Source organism: Natator depressus, chromosome 5 (genome assembly GCF_965152275.1).
Source record: "Natator depressus isolate rNatDep1 chromosome 5, rNatDep2.hap1, whole genome shotgun sequence".
NCBI classification, from domain to species: domain Eukaryota; kingdom Metazoa; phylum Chordata; order Testudines; family Cheloniidae; genus Natator; species Natator depressus.
The window spans coordinates 87609553-87627084 of NC_134238.1; the positions used below are offsets into that span (position 1 = coordinate 87609553).

The window sequence follows — 17532 nt, forward strand, 5'->3', positions numbered from 1 at the left end:
GGAAGCGTAGTCCTTTCATATTTCCCATTGACTAACATTGAGGGGTCTAACTGATCCCATTACCTTTTTAGTGGCTTTTTTTGCTACACAAAAACCATAACAGGTAGGATGATAAAACCAGTGCAGAAAGGTTTACTTCATCCTACTTTGAGAATACTTCATGTATGAAGAATCACAGGTTTGGCACAAAAATTCTTATTTAGTGCACGTTGGGGTCAGCTAGACCTGGAAAACGTTAGAAGAGGGGAAAAAAAATCTCTGAGTGCCACCTGTGACTTTAAAAGGAATGCAAGTGCAGAGGTCTCCTTGTGCTTTAGTCAGCATCGCTGTTATGGTATTTTTACTGCTCATTCACACTGTTTGCTTATGATCTAACTTTCACTATCGGCCCAGATTTGGGGTCATGATGTAGCCTCATGTAGCTGTTACAGGGTATGTCTACACTGCAGACTTGACACATGTTCTGCCATGTGTTGTTGCCCAACCCACCCACCAATCCCCACACACTTAAAACCCCTAAATATGTATAAATGTGCATTGAGCCCATGCTAGTGTACTCAGCTGGAGGTATCAGACAGTGCTCGTGTTGCACTTTGAGACGCACCCTATCTGCCCACTTTGCATTGTGGAGTCCTTCTCTGAATCACTGCTTTCTAAGATGGTTCCCCATCCAGTAGGTATAGCTTGCATTCTTTGTTCCCAGGTGTATTACCCTGCATTTGGCTGTATTAAAACGTATTTTTTTGGATTGTGACCATTTAACCAGATAACTCAGGTCACACTGTAACAGTAACCTGTTGGCTCACCAATCATCTGCAAACTTTACCAGCAAAAATGTTGTATCATGGCTAGATCACTGATAAAAAAATTAATAGCTTTGGCCCAAGAACCAATCCCTAAGCAATTCCGCTAGAAATGGCCCCACTCATTGTTGTCTCCCCACGAACAACTAATTTTGAGACCTATCAGTGAGCTAGTTTTCATTCCATCTAATGTATGTCCTGTTAGTTCTATACATAGTTTGTTATATAAGGAGTTGTTCTGACCTCATTAGCTGGGCAGACAGGAGAGTATTTGAGTTACAGTTCCCAGAACATATGGAGACAGAATCTCTTTTCAAGATAAGCCAGGGAAACTACCATATAGGAGAAAATGTGTGTCCATTAGAGCTTAAAGCTGCATAGCATGAGTGTGAAGTGAATGGATGGTGCATAGGACAGCTGGAAAAGGAATCTGAGACTTATACCATTTTTGTTTTATTTAGCTATAAACCAAAATAATTTTGCAGAGTTTTACAAGTTTAGGATGAAATTCTCAGCAGAAGTGACCAGGCAACTTTACCACAAAAGCTGTGAAAATCAGACCAATTTTTAAGCTTTTTCACAAGCTTTTTCAACCAAGCGGGTAAAATGCTGATGACCTATGGATCACTAACTAATGCTACATAAGGAACCAAGCATTTATTGATTCATGTGGCTCAAATAAAATGCAGCAAGATGAGAAACCCTAACTCAGTCTTAGTCCTCTTCTACTTCACAGGTCTGTAAAAGGCTGCGAGTACTGCAGTGCTTTGTAGTGACTCTAGAAATAAGGTACAAATACAGTATTCTCACTCCACAGCACCTAATGCTATCTGTGTTCTTGAATTTAGAGGATTTAGAGAATTTAAAATGTACATTTTTACCTCTTCCATGCAGTCTGTAATTGCTAGTTGGGTTATAAAAACAAATTTTTTTCTTTGTGGGGGGAGAAATCATAGCATCTGTAGCTACACTGCCAGGTGCTTGAGGCTTCATCTTTCCCATGATTCATAACAACATTCATATGTGGGCCTGTTTAAGTCCACCTACCTATCTGGCTAGCATTTGTACACTGTGGTGTATTTTTTCTTCCAACTGCTTGTCTGAACTTTCAAAAGATAAGCTCATGGTTGCAGTTTCAATTACTGCCTTAGCAGGGAGTATCTTATTCTGGGAATTTGCTGTGGGGTGGTCTGTTCAACAGCAAGTGCCAGAAAGGAGTTTCCCTTGCTTGCATTGGCCATCTTCCTTTAACCATCTGTCTGACTACAGGAAAGGAATAAACCTCATGAACCCCTTTTGAAGGGCTTAAGTGTACTTAAAGTGATTGGTCCTTTTAATGGCCAAGGTCCCAGAGCCAAGTAGGCATAAGCACTGGATCACTATCAACTTCTGAAACAAAAACTGGAATATTGTGAGTTGGCAGAAAGTTTCAGTAATGTAGTTAGTCCTACCAGGTACAGATTTTGCCTTAAATAATGTTATGTACTGGGAGAGAGTTAAAAAAAACAAAATAAAACTTGGTAGCTTCATTATTGCCTGAGATTTGGCTGATTGCCTATATATTGTAATCGCAGCACTGATATCTGACTGGAAAATAACTTATTAGACAATTAACCACAGCAGCCTCAAGGAATGGGAAAAATCCTATATTATGTCCTTAGAAATGCACAGGACTATTCAACTAATCTGGCTATCTCTTCCTTGAAAATGCCCACCACAACACTCAGCTATTGAGTCAGATAGGACAATACGGTCATGCACCAAAATGTTTGGCAGCTTTTGCAGACACGCATTTCCAGCTTGATGTAAACTGAGCTCTCCTTGTGCTCTTGAGCCTAATGACTGCCCCCCACTTAGTTGTCCTCCCACTTCTCAAACCACCATGCTTACAGTTTCACTGAACTTCTCATTTGTATCTAACGGGTCAACCTGTGCTAGCGAAATATAGATTCGAAACTTGTTCACTATACATTGTTTTCCCTTTATCTTCTGAGCCTGTAGGTTCACTATGAACCAAGAAAACAGGTTCATTTACACTTGTCTTTTGCCTCTTCCGTGCAGTTTCTGTAAAAAGTTCTTTAAAATGAATTTTGAGTCAGGTATGAGCAATGGGTTTCTCTTTTTTGCAGTGGCTCGGGGCTCTCTAATGATTCTCTAACTCTCTACTCTTATAAACTGTCCAAAAATCTGACTGCTCCCACCTATTCCAATCTAATTCATAACTAAAGATGAGGATCTGAGCCCTCCTGTCTGTATTACAGTTTTCTGAAGAGATTACTAGTGTTTTGCATTCTTAATCCTGTTGTTGTGCATCACTTCCATACTAGCATGAGTTGTCTGAAAATAGAGTACTGAAAAGCTACTATCAAATTCCATTAGAGAAACAGCTGAAAGGGGTACTTGGATACACTCTGGCATTACTGCTGAAGATGGAAACTACTGCTGGACACAGGCAAACCAAAGCATCAATTGCAAGTTTCTGGATAGTCATAAAATTATCATCTCTTCTGAAGATAGGGCAAAATATAGGCTCTGTCTTCATAGAGACCATTAAGTCTCTCCTTCAAATATGACACAAAGAAAATAATAGTTAGACACCATCAAGCTTCAGTTTTCCTTGTCTGTGATTTCTTTGTCCTTTACGGTACTATTTCTGTGAGATATCAGTGCTTGCTGATATTTAGTATATCATAGATTTGAATGCCAAAATATAGACCTTAGAACCTCATCCAGCAATTTCTGCATGAAGCCCATAGCTTCTGATTGAGTTATAGCATATCTTTTAGAAAGATGTCCAGTCTTGTTTTAAAGACTTCAAAGTGATGAAGAATCCACCACAACCCCAATTAAATTGTTCTAGCGGTTAATTACCCTCACTGTTAAAAATCTGTCACAAACATTTCTTGATCTGGGTCTCTCCTCACCTCCATTCACTATGTTAACACAGAGCAACTCCAGACATTTACTTAACTAGTGTTTGTTCAGTGCCTAGTGCAGTGTGGTCTAGGTCCATGATGGGGCCTGCTAGGCACGATGCCGATACAAAGAACACTCCCAATATGAATATATTGCACCCACAAGCTCAATTCCCCATCCAGTTATTCTTTAAGTCCTTGAGAACCTAAGACAGGGGTTGTTCTACAACTGGTTCTCTCTGCCTCCCTGGATGATGGGATAGAGACAGGAACCCTTCTCTGTGGATTGGCCTGTTTGCACCAACAATAGATCCAGTCACTTTAAATAGGATCATTTATTTTACAGATAAAATTCCAGAAAGTTATACAAACACTGCAGAATAAAATCAAAGAACTTATATACAAAAATAGACATGGGTTGAGATTCAGGCCTAACTTTTTAATAGGATCCTTCACATAATAGATTTTCCTCTCATAAAAATCCAACCACACAGCCTGTTTTTAACTCAACTTCACTTCAGGCCTCAGCTAGCAGGATTTTCTCAGATGCCTGAAAAACATAACTCTCTTGTAAAAATCTCTGTAAAATCTCTGACACTGTTTGAGGGAAATAATTTGGGTAGTTATTCGTAAACTGCTTTCCCTTGTTTAAAGGTTAAATGTTCGGGCAGCCCAGTAATGGTAAATCACTCAGGTATGAGCTGTACCTGAGGGAGATTTGCTAGCTCCCCAACAACTGTTTCAAAATACAGTAATGGACATGGGGTGGGGGAAGAAATGACGATGAGTATCCTTTCTCATGGTATCCTTTCTGTAGTGCTATTGTTTCTCACACTTCTCCTGGTCAATCAGCCATATTTTCTTCCATCAGACCTACGGACAAATCTCTGATATTTCAGAGGTGCTGAGCACTAACGCCTGTTGGAGTAATGGGAGTTCTCAGCACCTCTGAAAACTATGCCCAAAGCCTTTTATTGCTAAACTGATTATTGTGCTGACAGTGTTTTGGGGTAATAAGCGGCAGCGGGGGGGAAATGCCTGATTAAGCTGGTGATTTTACCAGCTAGGATACTGTGCTCCTGGTACTGGATGCTATTGCCTTCATAATGACAGCTGCATTCAGGATTGCGGCACTGAACCCCACTGCTTGCTGGACAGCAATTGCTTTTCAAGGCATCACTTTCTTTGTAGAGCTGCTACTGGCACTAGTTCATAGATTCATAGATACTAAGGTCAGAAGGGACCATTATGATCATCTAGTCTGACCTCCTGCACAACGCAGGCCACAGAATTTCACCCACCCCACTCCTGCGAAATACCTCTCACCTATGTCTGAGCTATTGAAGTCCTCAAATCGTGGTTTAAAGACTTCAAGGAGCAGAGAATCCTCCAGCAAGTGACCCATGCCCCATGCTACGGAGGAAGGCGAAAAACCTCCAGGGCCTCTTCCAATCTGCCCTGGAGGAAAATTCCTTTCCGACCCCAAATATGGTGATCAGCTAAACCCTGAGCATATGGGCAAGATTCACCAGCCAGATACTACAGAAAATTCTTTCCTGGGTAACTCAGATCCTACCCCATCTAACATCCCATCCCATCCCATCGTTGGTGTGGTGCACTCTGGACAAAAGAGCCAGCTAGGTTAATAACATTTGTTCTTATAGTTTTCCAAGAATGGTGGTTTCCTATTATCTTATCCTCCTTCCTTCCTACGTTTTATAGAGCTTGAAAATTAGGAAGACCATAAAAAGGGGCCTTGTAATAGTCAAGCTGAGGAGACAAAGGTAGTGATGGTTTTAGCACAGGTAGAGCTGATAGACTCTTACATGGGCAACGTTGTAGAAATGCAGCTAGGTTGATTTGCTAAAATAGGAGCTGCAGAAGAAGAAGAGAGTTAAGGATAATGCCAAGGTTATAGCCAGAGGCAAATGGAAGGTCTGAGTTGAAAAGAGGATATAAAATAAAGAACTGGATTTGAGGATTACCTTTGTTGCCTCAGGTAACTTTTTAAGAAGTAGTTGAAAGAAATTGAGATTACAGTTTAATTGATGAGATCAGGAAGAGAGAAGGTTAAAAGGGCTGGGTATTAAAAATACCAAAATATACAGAACTGAGTATCATCATGTAAAAGTGACAGAAAGACAAAGGAAGGGGACATAAATATAATCAAGCATAAGAAATTGTGCAGAAACCAGATTCAAGAATGAAACCTTTTAGGTTGCCTTAGAAGAGGGGGCCTTGTGCAGAGGCAGAGCTACTACCAAGCGGATGGAGGAGTTTGATATGTGGAATCAAACATCCAAGAAGAGAAAAAAAATCATGGCTGCAGAACTAAGGAGATAGTGAATACTCCACAAGGTGGAAGGCTGCAATGATGTCCAAGAGAATGAGTGTGAGGGAGAAAAAGCCATTTTGAGTATGAACAGTATTTGCTCTTTTAGCTATTTAATGGTGTTGTGACTGATACTTTAATTCTGAAATATCAACCAATATAAACCTAATGGCATGCTGAAGATGAAATCCTGCTTTCTGGTTAGTTAACTGTTAGGAAAAGAAAGTAGCCAAGATTATAGCAGTAGCAAACACCACATCAAATTAACACACAAAGAGTTAATTTTTAAACATTTTTATATTCTCTAAATAGGGGAGCATGTTTTCTGGCAGCTGATGACAGGCTGGGATAGTGGCCATTATTTTGCCTAGAAAATATGCAATCAAGCTTTATTCACATTCTAATAAATATAGCTAACCTCCAAACTGCTGTGAAAATGCCCTGTATCTTTTTGAGAGACAAAATGGGTGAGGTAATATCATTTATTGGACCAACTCCTGTTGGTGAGAGAGAGACAAGATGACAACACAAGGTCCAATAAAAGATATTACCTCACTTACCTTGTCTCTCTCTAATATCCTGGGACCGATATGGCTACAACTACATTGTTTTTCTTAGACATCTTAACCTTTTCCTTTGGCAAAAAATGCATATTACACAAGCAAGAGGACACTTTTATTTATTACTATTATTTTTACAACACACTCAATGTATTGTGTGCTTTACAGAAACAAAAGCCTTGTCTGTATTAAAAATTGCTCCAGTTTTACTAAAGGTAAATCAGCTTAGTTAAACCAGTGCAAACCTGTGTGGTTTGTGCTGGTTTAAATAAATCCACTTAGAAGCATCTCTTTAGTGAAACCTATGCAACTTTTAATACAGACAAGATCTAATAAAAAGATATGGTCCTTGATTCAGAAAATTATCATTTAAAACCTCAATCTTGTAAGGTCTTATGCATGTGCATTAGATCACTCACTCAGTAGTCCCAGAGATTTCAATAGGGACTAGTCACATGAGTCAATTGTGCACATGCTGAAGTCTTTGCTGGGTTGGGGCTTAAATTTTGACAAGACTCAGCTTAGGCATGTTAACATTTTGATGATTCAATAATTATTTTTGGTAGCCTGTTTTTGTTTTTATTATATTTAACACCAGGTTTAAAACTCTGGGCCTAATTCTCTTCTCTCTTATACCAGCATTGGTGCTGCTGAGTGGGGGACAGTAGTTAAAGGTCTCTGGAAACTAACAATCTCTCAATCTTTATAAAAAAAATTTGCCTGTTGGTAGGGAACTCCATCAAATGTCCATCAGGCATGCTAGAGATTGCAGCACTGTGGTTGATATTTTATCATTATTTCATAAAAGAATGCTTAAAATAAAAAGTATATTAATTGAATGTGATTTTAAAATGTCAAGGCCTGTATTTATAGAGGAAAGTATGTGAGTAAAAAATGAGTCCATATCTTCCGTGTTAGTGTTTGTTTGGATAGAATGATAGTCCTATCCTTTAAAATCGCTGAAACAGCGTATTTTGTTCAAAGGATGAGGGGGATGCAGTTAAATTAGAGACAATGTAAAGCTCTTACATGCTGAGGTGATTTTAAAATTATTTAAATAATGCAGAACTTCAGCAGACATATTTTCTGTAGTCTAGTGTCGCTCACAATTCTGAGACATCTGGGCTGCTCCTCTCCACGCTGCAGCTCACAGAGGCGGGCCAAAGTTGCAGTGCTACATGCACTGACCACGTGTCCTGCTCCTGCTTGCCGCCAGATTCTCTGCCTCCGTGGCAGCAGTCAGTTGGCAAGTTTAGTTTAGTTGCTACTGTTTCTTTTGGTCCCCTGGCTGTTTTTCTTGCCTGTTTTCAGCAGTGGCGAGCAGATCTTTTTCTTAACCCTTTCTTCTCCTCTCTGGGTCAAATTTCATTGGCTTAATGAGTAATCTATCTGGAGCTGCTGGCCACATGCCAGTTATACATAGTTGTGTTCCCACTGAAGTTACTAATATCTTTCTATGAGTTCTATGCAGCATTGGAATGACTCATCTGACACCAAGCTGGGGGGAAGAGGGGTGGCTAGCGCATGCAGCACGGCAACTTTGGACCCCCCTTTGACAGCTGCAGTGTGGAGAGGAGATGTCTTGTGGGAGATGAAAGGAGATTATTGGTAAGAATTTTTCCATTTAGTATTTATATCTTATAGTACATCAAAATTTACATGTTTGAGGTACATCAATTTCATGTACATCTATTCCTGTCTTTTAAATCATACATACCAAAAAACCCCACTGAAAGCATGGATATTCCTTTTTATTTTGACACTAGCAGCTTTGGTGGATTCACGGCCAGTAATATGCCCCAGGAAAATACATCTCTCAACACAAAAGGATTAGCTTGCTCCCATTGCACAACAGTATTTGAGCACATATGGGATGTGCCAACACCCACTGTTCAAATATTCCCCTGCAACAGCCAGGCATAACAGTGCTAGTTAAGGACGGTGTTTCAGATTCTAATCCTGAATTTTCTTACATCTCTTAGAACATTAATGTTACTTGAAGTTTCTACATAAATTTCCTTCGTTGAAAGGAAAAACATGAGGGCTGTCCAATGGACCTTTGATACGCATTCAAAAAGTGGCATCTCCTTGACCCTTTTAGGCAACAGAATGTCCATCTGTATAGAAGGTGGGAAGAATCAATGTTAACCAGTGCCTAATCTTGATTTTTGACAAGCTATTTAATCATGTGCATGTAGTTAGGAATGCAATCCAATTTATATACACAAACATGTTGTCAATGCTCAAATAATCACCTGTTTCTTCTTTCCCACCTTTGAATTTTGGTAAAATAGTTCCTCAACTGTAGTTTTTGTAGAACAAAATAGTGTAGTTTTTATACACACAAACCATGAAAAAATGGGTGGTTTGTGTGTATAAAAACATCTTCTGTATTTTCCACAGTATGCATCCGATGAAGTGAGCTGTAGCTCACGAAAGCTTATGCTCAAATAAATTGGTTAGTCTCTAAGGTGCCACAAGTACTCCTTTTCTTTTTGCGAATACAGACTAACACGGCTGTTACTCTGAAACTTGTCTTTTCTTTGTAATCTTTTTGATGGTGCCTAAAATCTCATCAGTCTTTTTGCTGCAACTGAGCAGTGGGTTTCCGTCTTCATACCCACGGCCTTGTGTACTGCCTGGGCTGCACATTGGGACTATTTATTGTATCTCCATGGCGTACTCTTCATTGCCATTTGAATTGTGCCACATCCTAACGCACATGTATATATTTAACTTTGGCTCATAGCTGAAAACACTTAGTGATGTTCAATTCATGAATGATTTTTGATACTTGAATATTTCACTGTGTTCTCCTTGCTTCAGCAATTGCACTGTTGTCTGGGAAGGCCAGCTCAGAGAAAGTGGGAGCTTGTAGTCAACTTCATTCATTCATTTTCTCAGTTTCCTGGGACTTAACTGCTAACCCCCATCTTTGCCTCCTGCACCCTATCTGTGAACTGGACTCTAGCTCTGACTCCCTCCCCCACTCTTCTTCTTGATTATATAGAACATGTACTGTCATGCAATTAATTCTCTCTTGAGGGGAAAGATGTAGAGCAAGAGGGAGCTGCAGGCACATCCCACAAGGGCAGTGAGATAGAAAATAAAATGTTAGGAATCTGGCTGCAGCAAAATAAAGTATGGAACCAAAATTATTATTTTTGTGGTAGCATTGAAACATGCCAAATTGCACAGCTACACAATTGCAAAGTCCATGGGGCCCCAAGTGTTGACTAGGGTTATTCACTCCTCTCTCATTCTTTCAGGCTCTTTGCCGATTCAGATGATCACTGGTTACGCCTGGTTTATATTTTTGAGGTTATATCTGCGACTAAAAGGGCTTAATGCTTTTTTTTTTTTTTTTTTTTTAAATTAATGAAAGCTGACTCTCTGGAGCACACGTCTACAAGAAGGGTAAATTCTGGGGAAAAGTGTATAACTGTAGTATACACATGCCATTGCTAACCTGAATCTAATTTTTTCATTCACTGCATTCTATTTTTCATCTAGCAACAGAAGGGTCAGTGTATGCTATTTAGAGCCAACATGCATTTTACATTTTCTCACATTAAAATCACTAGTCATATCAATCCTCTGTTTAAAAAAAAATGAAAACATGTTAAGCAGCTGTTCCATTCAAGTATTAATTGTATGTCCAATTTGAAGTCAGCAGTAAATGCTATCACACTGTAGATGTCACACTCAAGAAAATTAACATACCAGTGGAAAAGCTATAGCTCCTGTACTTGAATCAAGCTACAATGCATGTGACGCAATGCCATAATCTTTGCTTCCTCTGTACCCAGTTTGCTATCCACCTTATGTAGCACTGTTCCCTACCTACATTGCCCAGGCTAAGAAGTAAGTGCTTATTTGGTACTTTAACAGAAATCATCACATGTTTCCATTATTGGTCAAGGTCTGGCATAGGTGGCGGTAGACCTGTCTGCACAAGCTAGTCGACTGCAGTCCGGGATGATGACCATCATGTAACGTTGTAGTCCCGTGTTAACACTTGGTGTGAGTTTGCCATTCTAGATTAGACTGAACCACATTACGATCATGTTGTTGAACTGTGTTGCAGTCCTGTACATACTCTGTTACACAATTTGGTTAGGTCTACAATCAGATCTATCGAGTTGTTAGAGGGGAAAGGGGAGGTTGTGGATGTGTTTTATTTGAAAGGCCATGGTTGTGGGCATTCTTTTGTTACGCTGACTTTTAATGATATTGTAGCTTGGTCTCAGTCACTCCAGCATTGTTGTGAATATCCGTTTCCTACTAGATGGGCTAAAATGTGCCCTTCCCCCTTGGTGCAAATCCTCCGCTTGAATCTCACTTCAGTGACAGTTTGACCATTAACCGGATTGCCAGATCCACTCTAAGGTGAACTGTAAAGGAAAAAACGTTTTGTCCCTGTCCTGCTGTTTACTCTAACTTGTTTCCCCCAAACAATATCTGTTTTGGATTGCTTTTGAAACAGGTTGTCACTTTCTTCTTTTTTGCTTGGTTCTGGGTGAGATGTTTGGAGGACATGAAGTGTAATATCAGAGGAAACTATAAAATGTGCTGCAGTTCTTTCACCTCCAACGAATTCTTATATTGTCCCTCTTTTCCTCAGCTGGTGGCAGGGAAAGCTGCAGTACATATGACATCACCGTCAGGTGCTCTTAATACCTGGGTAAGACCCTCCAGCAGAGAGAGAGAAGTAAAGTTGTTATTTCCAGTATCACAAGCAAGCAGGAAAAAACAGGTTGTTTGAGAGAGGGAAAACTTGAGACAACTTTTATATATCAAGATCCAAACAAGGCTCAAAAACACTTTTAGTTTGTAATTTACTTTTATTATGATTGGATACAAACTGTCCAGGACTGGTGATTGATTCATGTTTCATTTTTGGTTAGCCTTTGAGTGCCTTATTCAACTCTGAGTTCTTTCCCCGTACACAATGAAAGCACCAAGAACAAGTATTTGTACTTGTTCTACCTTACTGGCCTCTGCAAAAAACCTGTGAACTGGGGCATAGCTCTTTTATGAATAGGATCCCTTAGTCACTACCTCTGTGGGGAAAACTATATTAGAAGCCATAGCAGTAACTCAGTATGCTATTAGACAGCTTCCTAATTCTTATCCCAGTCTGAACTGCTGACTGAATATAACCCAGGTAATTAAAAATCTGTTTCTGAATTTTGGTGTGGTACAGAGAATGTAGGGAAAAGAGTAGCTATGCTCCATTGTGTTTGAGCACACTACTGAATCAGTTACCAGCAGAGCACTGTTTATAAGCTTTGTGCAAGCGGGGTTTTTTTTTTTTTTTTTTAATTCCCCCACTGTGTTGCATTTATTTCCATCAATACTCATTAACTAACTCAGTTTCCATTTAGAGTAAAAGTCAGATTATTTTATCATTATAAATGTACTAATGTGCCTAACCACTAAGCAATGGAAATAGTTAAACCACACATAATTTATTATTATAAAAATTGTGGGAAAACATTTTACAAGGTAAATATTTGCCCCCCTCTCCCATTTTTAAGGGTCCAGTTCCATGAAAAGATCAATTTTGGAAGTGTCCAGGAATCACTCCAGTAGTCTTTGCATTGAGAGGAGTTACATTTGACACCTCTACGGTACAAATGAAGCAATCCATGAGGAGAAAAAAAGAGAGTTTTCAGTAATGGAAAGTATGCCCTTTTTTACACTAAGTATATCTAGTCGTAAAGAAAACCAATCCTGCTTTTAGTGGCAATTGTTTTCAGTCCAGTCTACTCCATGACGAAAATAACTGAATTTCTTCTAGTCTGTCAGATTAGGATCTCTATACCAAATAATACATTAAAAACAACACTCACCCTTGACCTAAACCTTCCTTGGAATGGTAGAAGTCTCTCCAAGAAATCCACTTAATTTCCCTTAAAGGGGAGTGGTATGGCAGAAACTTTCATGCTGTTTGCTATTGGTTGCTGTGTTTAGTGTGAAACCGAGTCTAATTTCAGCAATGCCCCTTTGCTAAAGTGTGTACAAAGTGTTTCTTCAAATCAACAGTTCTCTTCTCAACCCCTTTTTGTATGTGGACTTAAGCTGTTTTGGTATTTGGAATACAGAATTGTCATAACACCATACAATAAATAATGGTCATCAAGTGTCTTGTGCTACCTAACTAGCCAGAACCACAATAATGTCTTTTTTTTGAGGGGTGGAGAGGAGCAGTTGGTGCTTTCTACTTACACGCTTGGTAGCAAAAAGCCTCTTGAAAAGATAAATGCTGAGAGGTAAATGTTTGTCAGCTGATTGTTTTAGCAGGCACACAATTCTTCCTTTGATGTCTACCAGGTTCAATGAAATCCTGTTACTACCAGGATTTAGTTGTAGATATATTAAGATTTTTTCTGTGATCTCTCCTGCAACAGAAGCAGTAGTAAAATTTATAACAGTGTCACCATAAAGGAATGCTTGTAAAGGCTCTCTTTGTATTCTTAACTGTCCCATTTTTTTCAAAGGACGGGGGTTCCCTCTTTATATTTAAAAACTTACTGTTTGTCACCGAATTAGAGGCCAGATGCTTAGCTGGTGTAAATCTACATAGCTCAATGGAGCTGAATTACACCATCTGGTATTTATAGTAAGACAGTTATGAATGGGAATTACTTAATAGTCATGTGAATGTCACGTGTTCTATCACAGGTCTCGAAGTGTCGTGTTAACTAGTCTTCGCACAATGCAGGAGCAAAGTTACTCCTATTATTACCATACAGAGTCACATTGGTGCATAGACAAGAGAGACTGTAGATGCCTACAGTTTCACCCTACTTTGGTGCTATGGCCATTAGAATATCAGAACGAGGAGACAAGATAATTTGTTGGGAAGAGCTGAAGTGAAAACAGTGATACAAGCAGACTGTGTAACTAACTACATACCTGTGTTCTACTAAAAGAAAAAAAACCCAGGAGTTCTCTACACAATAGTGAGGAAGCTTTTCTTCCTTAGAACACCTCATGTGTTCAAAAGCACAGTATCACAATCTGTACTAGATTTGGTTTCAGACAGAAAAAGTTACACTTTTCATAGGCACATCATTTTGCTTTAGGGCTCGACTCCTGTTCCTGCTGAACTGAGCCAGTATGTAAAATCAGAACTGATATCAGCTCAGTAGGCACCGGAGGACGGGTCCATCAACAATCTGGAACAGCAGCAGCCGTAAACAATCATTTCCTGCAAACAATACACATTGCTAAGCAATAAGCATAGAGAAATCACTGGCTAAAACTTTATAAAGCATAGCTTTACAGACTTAAGTTGGTTTAGAACAAACAACATATTTGCCTCCAACTTTTAGAAAAGGATTGAGATTACATTACAATCTGTATAAATCTTTCAGATTTATTGACTGGCTCTTTGCTTGTAGCCAAACCTGATAGTTTACAGTGCATTTCTTACATTTGCAACAGGAAAAGTCTGTTCTTTTCCAAGTCTCTACCATCTCTTATGCTCTGCAAACTATATTTCACACATACTATAAAACTATACCCCAACCAAGTACATCAGCCAGCAAACAGGGTAGGTTGACTTTTAAGTAGTTTCCCATCTCACCTTCTCTGCAGGTGCAGAACTTAGCCACTGTGAACAAAGAGGAAATCAATCACTGTTCACCAATCAGCTAAGCTCTGCACCTCATTAGAGAGGTCTTCGTCTCAGCATAACGAAAGATCAGATGAGGGTCTTCAATGGTGAATTTTCTCCTTTTGTTTGAAATTTTTTTTGTAGAGGATTCCAATGCCTATTATGAAAATCCTATCTCACACATGCGGCACGGTCATGGTTATGTGGTAATCCCTGGCAATGTGATTTTAATCTTAAATCACAAATCAGCATGCCAGGAACCCAAACAGCCACAACATTGCGGGACACTTGTGTAGTCTCTCTCCCATTACCCGATCAGGTTTAAAATGATAGCGCTTAAGATATTAGATTTACATTCTGTGACAGTATCTTTAAGATCTCATCTCCTTCAGGTAGCTGATTAAATAATTTTATTTAGATGACCTGTTTGACATTTCAGAAATGTCTAATGCTAATCCTAGACTGCTGATAGAACACATGCACTAACTAGCATAGGGAAGTTACACAAAGGCAATCACCAAGGGAGTTATATTAATTTGAACCTTTTTACCTTAATAAAACTTTCCTAGCTACTTAAGAGACTCTGGGTAGAGACCACCATATATTGCAGCAGACCAAACCAATCTATCTGCATATTTCTGGCCTTTGGTGCAGTTAAAAACATTTGAAACCATTACAAATAGGCTAAGACATTTATAGTGTTTTTTTGTTTGGGGTTTGGTAGGTGGTTCTCAGCATAGATGATCTGAACATGACTGCGCATGCAAACATTTTGTAGTTGGTCTCCTACCTGTTTTATAAAGCAAGACCCCCCTATAACTGGTATGCTGGCAATCTAAGCCTATTCCAAACCCACCACAGGTTTCTTGGCAGGCATCAGCACTATGTACCAGAAGAACAGTGCTATTCATGAATAACTTGTTGAAGGGGACCTCAGCAAGAAAAAGGTTGCGAACCCCTGGACTAGGCCAGATACAGTGAAAACACTGTAGGGCCCAGCAGGGGTGACGGGGGTCTCCCGAGAGGCACAGTTTTACTTCTTTTTAGGTAGGCAAGGGCTGGCCAGGCTCCAGCCAGTTCCGCATAGCAGGGTCCAGGGAGGGAGCACCACCTCCACCCCCTGACTCACTCAGGAGGCCACACTGCCTGTCTGGGCTGTGGGGGAACGCAAGCAAAAAAATAACTCAAAGGGGGGACTCAGTTCAAAGTTTGAAAGCCACTCAGGGTGCAGGGGCTCCCAGTGCAGCTTCCAGCTTCAGGGGCTTGGGGGGGGCCCCACTGGCTTCAGCCCCATGCCACTCCTGGTGGGGGTGGAGGGGCCACCAGCTTCAGTGCTGGGGCTCAGGGTACTGGGTTTCAGCAACGGGGCTCTGCAGCCCCCCTGAAAGGACTCACAGATCCCCAGTTGAGAACCACTCTCCTAGTCCATATAAATGAATGCCACAAACTCAAATAGAGCCTAATTTCAAGCATTGCCTACCTGTACAGGCTTGACGGGAAGACAAATCAAGGGGTCCTGTTCAGTACTAAATACCGAGCAATGTTTTTGCTAACTAGTTGTCTTGTTACCACAAATCAACTGTAAAGTTATGTGAACAACCAAGGAAAACAGTCTGTCAGATGGCTTATATCATTACACAAAAATCTGAGGTATGCTGTACTGGAAAGGATCTTCATACCAAACCTAATTGACTATGGGTTAAACATGCATGTGCAAACACCCGGCACAGAGTATCCTCAGGGTATTCAAATAAGAAGGGAATATGTCACTATCTATATAGTATTTGGTGTAAAAGGCCAGTTTACAACCAGTAAGAAAATGACTGTATTCTATGTGTTTATACTTTACTTGCAATTTTGCTTTTTTTCACCCATGTTTGTGAGAGGACTTCTACTTTTGTCCCTTAGCCACTAATTTCAAGCAGAACCAGAAGCAAATTGAAATAAAGCTATAAAACAGTTATCTTTATAAACAGGTACTTCCTAGCATAACCAACACTAATCTTAACTACCTCACACAAAATACTCAAAAGCATGTAAGCCACGCTAATTTGAATCATGCCAGAACTACGCTGGACAACTAGTTTGTAAGTGTATGATTTCGTTAAACTCTACTACTTGCCATCCCCTATCAAGTTCATATCACATTTTCTATTTGCGACTGTTAGGTGTGAGTGCAGCCATGTTTGAGAAGCGTTGTAAATGTAGATGTGTCTTAGTACAAAAATCTCTTCTTTATGCTCCTCAACTAGATACCTTGTGCATCAATGTCACTGCTCCAGCAACAGTGTGGGGGGGGAAAAAACATGCAAGAAATTTAATGAGTGATTCTTCGAGCTGAATATCAGCAAATTCCACATTGTGCCAGAGTTTATTCACTGAGCTGTGTGTATTCTCTCACTAAAGAGCAGGTTGAGGATTAAATACTTTAATCAAGAAAAATCACCTCTTCAGAATAACATCTCTGCCACCACTTTGGCTGAGGACACATCCATTTGTTTTTGTGTTGCAGCAAAGCATTTATATGCAAGTTCCTGTTGTTTTGCATCTTCATTCACCATTAATTCTCCATACAGATAAACACCCATAGCCTGCAAGAGGAAGAAAACACCCATTCATTCCATAACCAATTATAGCTAGCTGGCTTGTTTTTAAAGACAAGCTTGTTTCACACAGCTCCCAACACCACGCATATAGTACCCAATCTCATTTCATGTACAAAGCAATTTTTCCTTTAACAGGTATATATTTTTTTCTCCAAAATACAGTTCTCTGTCTGTGCGTCTCTCTTGGAGACTATTCAATCAGAGGAGGATTGTCGATGTTGCATTAAGTATGTTACCAAAAGAACATTTACTCTAGAGATTGATAATCAGCTAGAGTCAGCATATTGTGTCAGGAAAATGCTTTTCTGCTGTTTCTTCCTCTGCTTTTCAGGTTGAAGTTTTTGTTCTCTCTCAGCCACCAACTGAGCGGTTTCCAAATGTCTCATGAGCGGGCAATTTGCCTTTCCTCTAAGATGACAGAAATCTGAATGGTCTTTAGTTGATTTTCTTTCCCAGATGGGACATTTCCAAATGCAGGAATGGAGAATGGTCACTGGTATATATCAATTGACACAATCCATTCTGAGATGCCGACTTAATTTTGTTAACTGAAATCAATTGAAAATTATGGGTTTCTGTTTCAGGCTGGTTCCTTCAAGTGGATGCACATACAGCAGTTACAACTCTGGACTGGTAGGAAAAGGCAAAGCTCTCCCTAATGCTGATTTTGAGAGTCTCAATCGGGAAGGAAA

At 39.8% G+C, this 17532-nt stretch overlaps 1 protein-coding gene across 3 annotated transcripts in view; it reads right to left on the reverse strand.

Moving 5' to 3' along the window:
* Window positions 1–12877: 12877 nt before the first annotated feature.
* Window positions 12878–17532, reverse strand: part of AOPEP (aminopeptidase O (putative)) — a 378987-nt gene continuing 374332 nt past the window's right edge. For all 3 annotated transcript variants that reach the window (XM_074953154.1, XM_074953153.1, XM_074953152.1), the window contains 2 exons: window positions 16681–16825; window positions 12878–13014 (listed from right to left, as the gene is read on the reverse strand). In XM_074953154.1, the coding sequence (XP_074809255.1) occupies window positions 16685–16825 (141 nt within the window). In that variant the 3' untranslated portion in view covers window positions 12878–13014; window positions 16681–16684. The remainder of the gene's footprint in view (window positions 13015–16680; window positions 16826–17532) is intronic.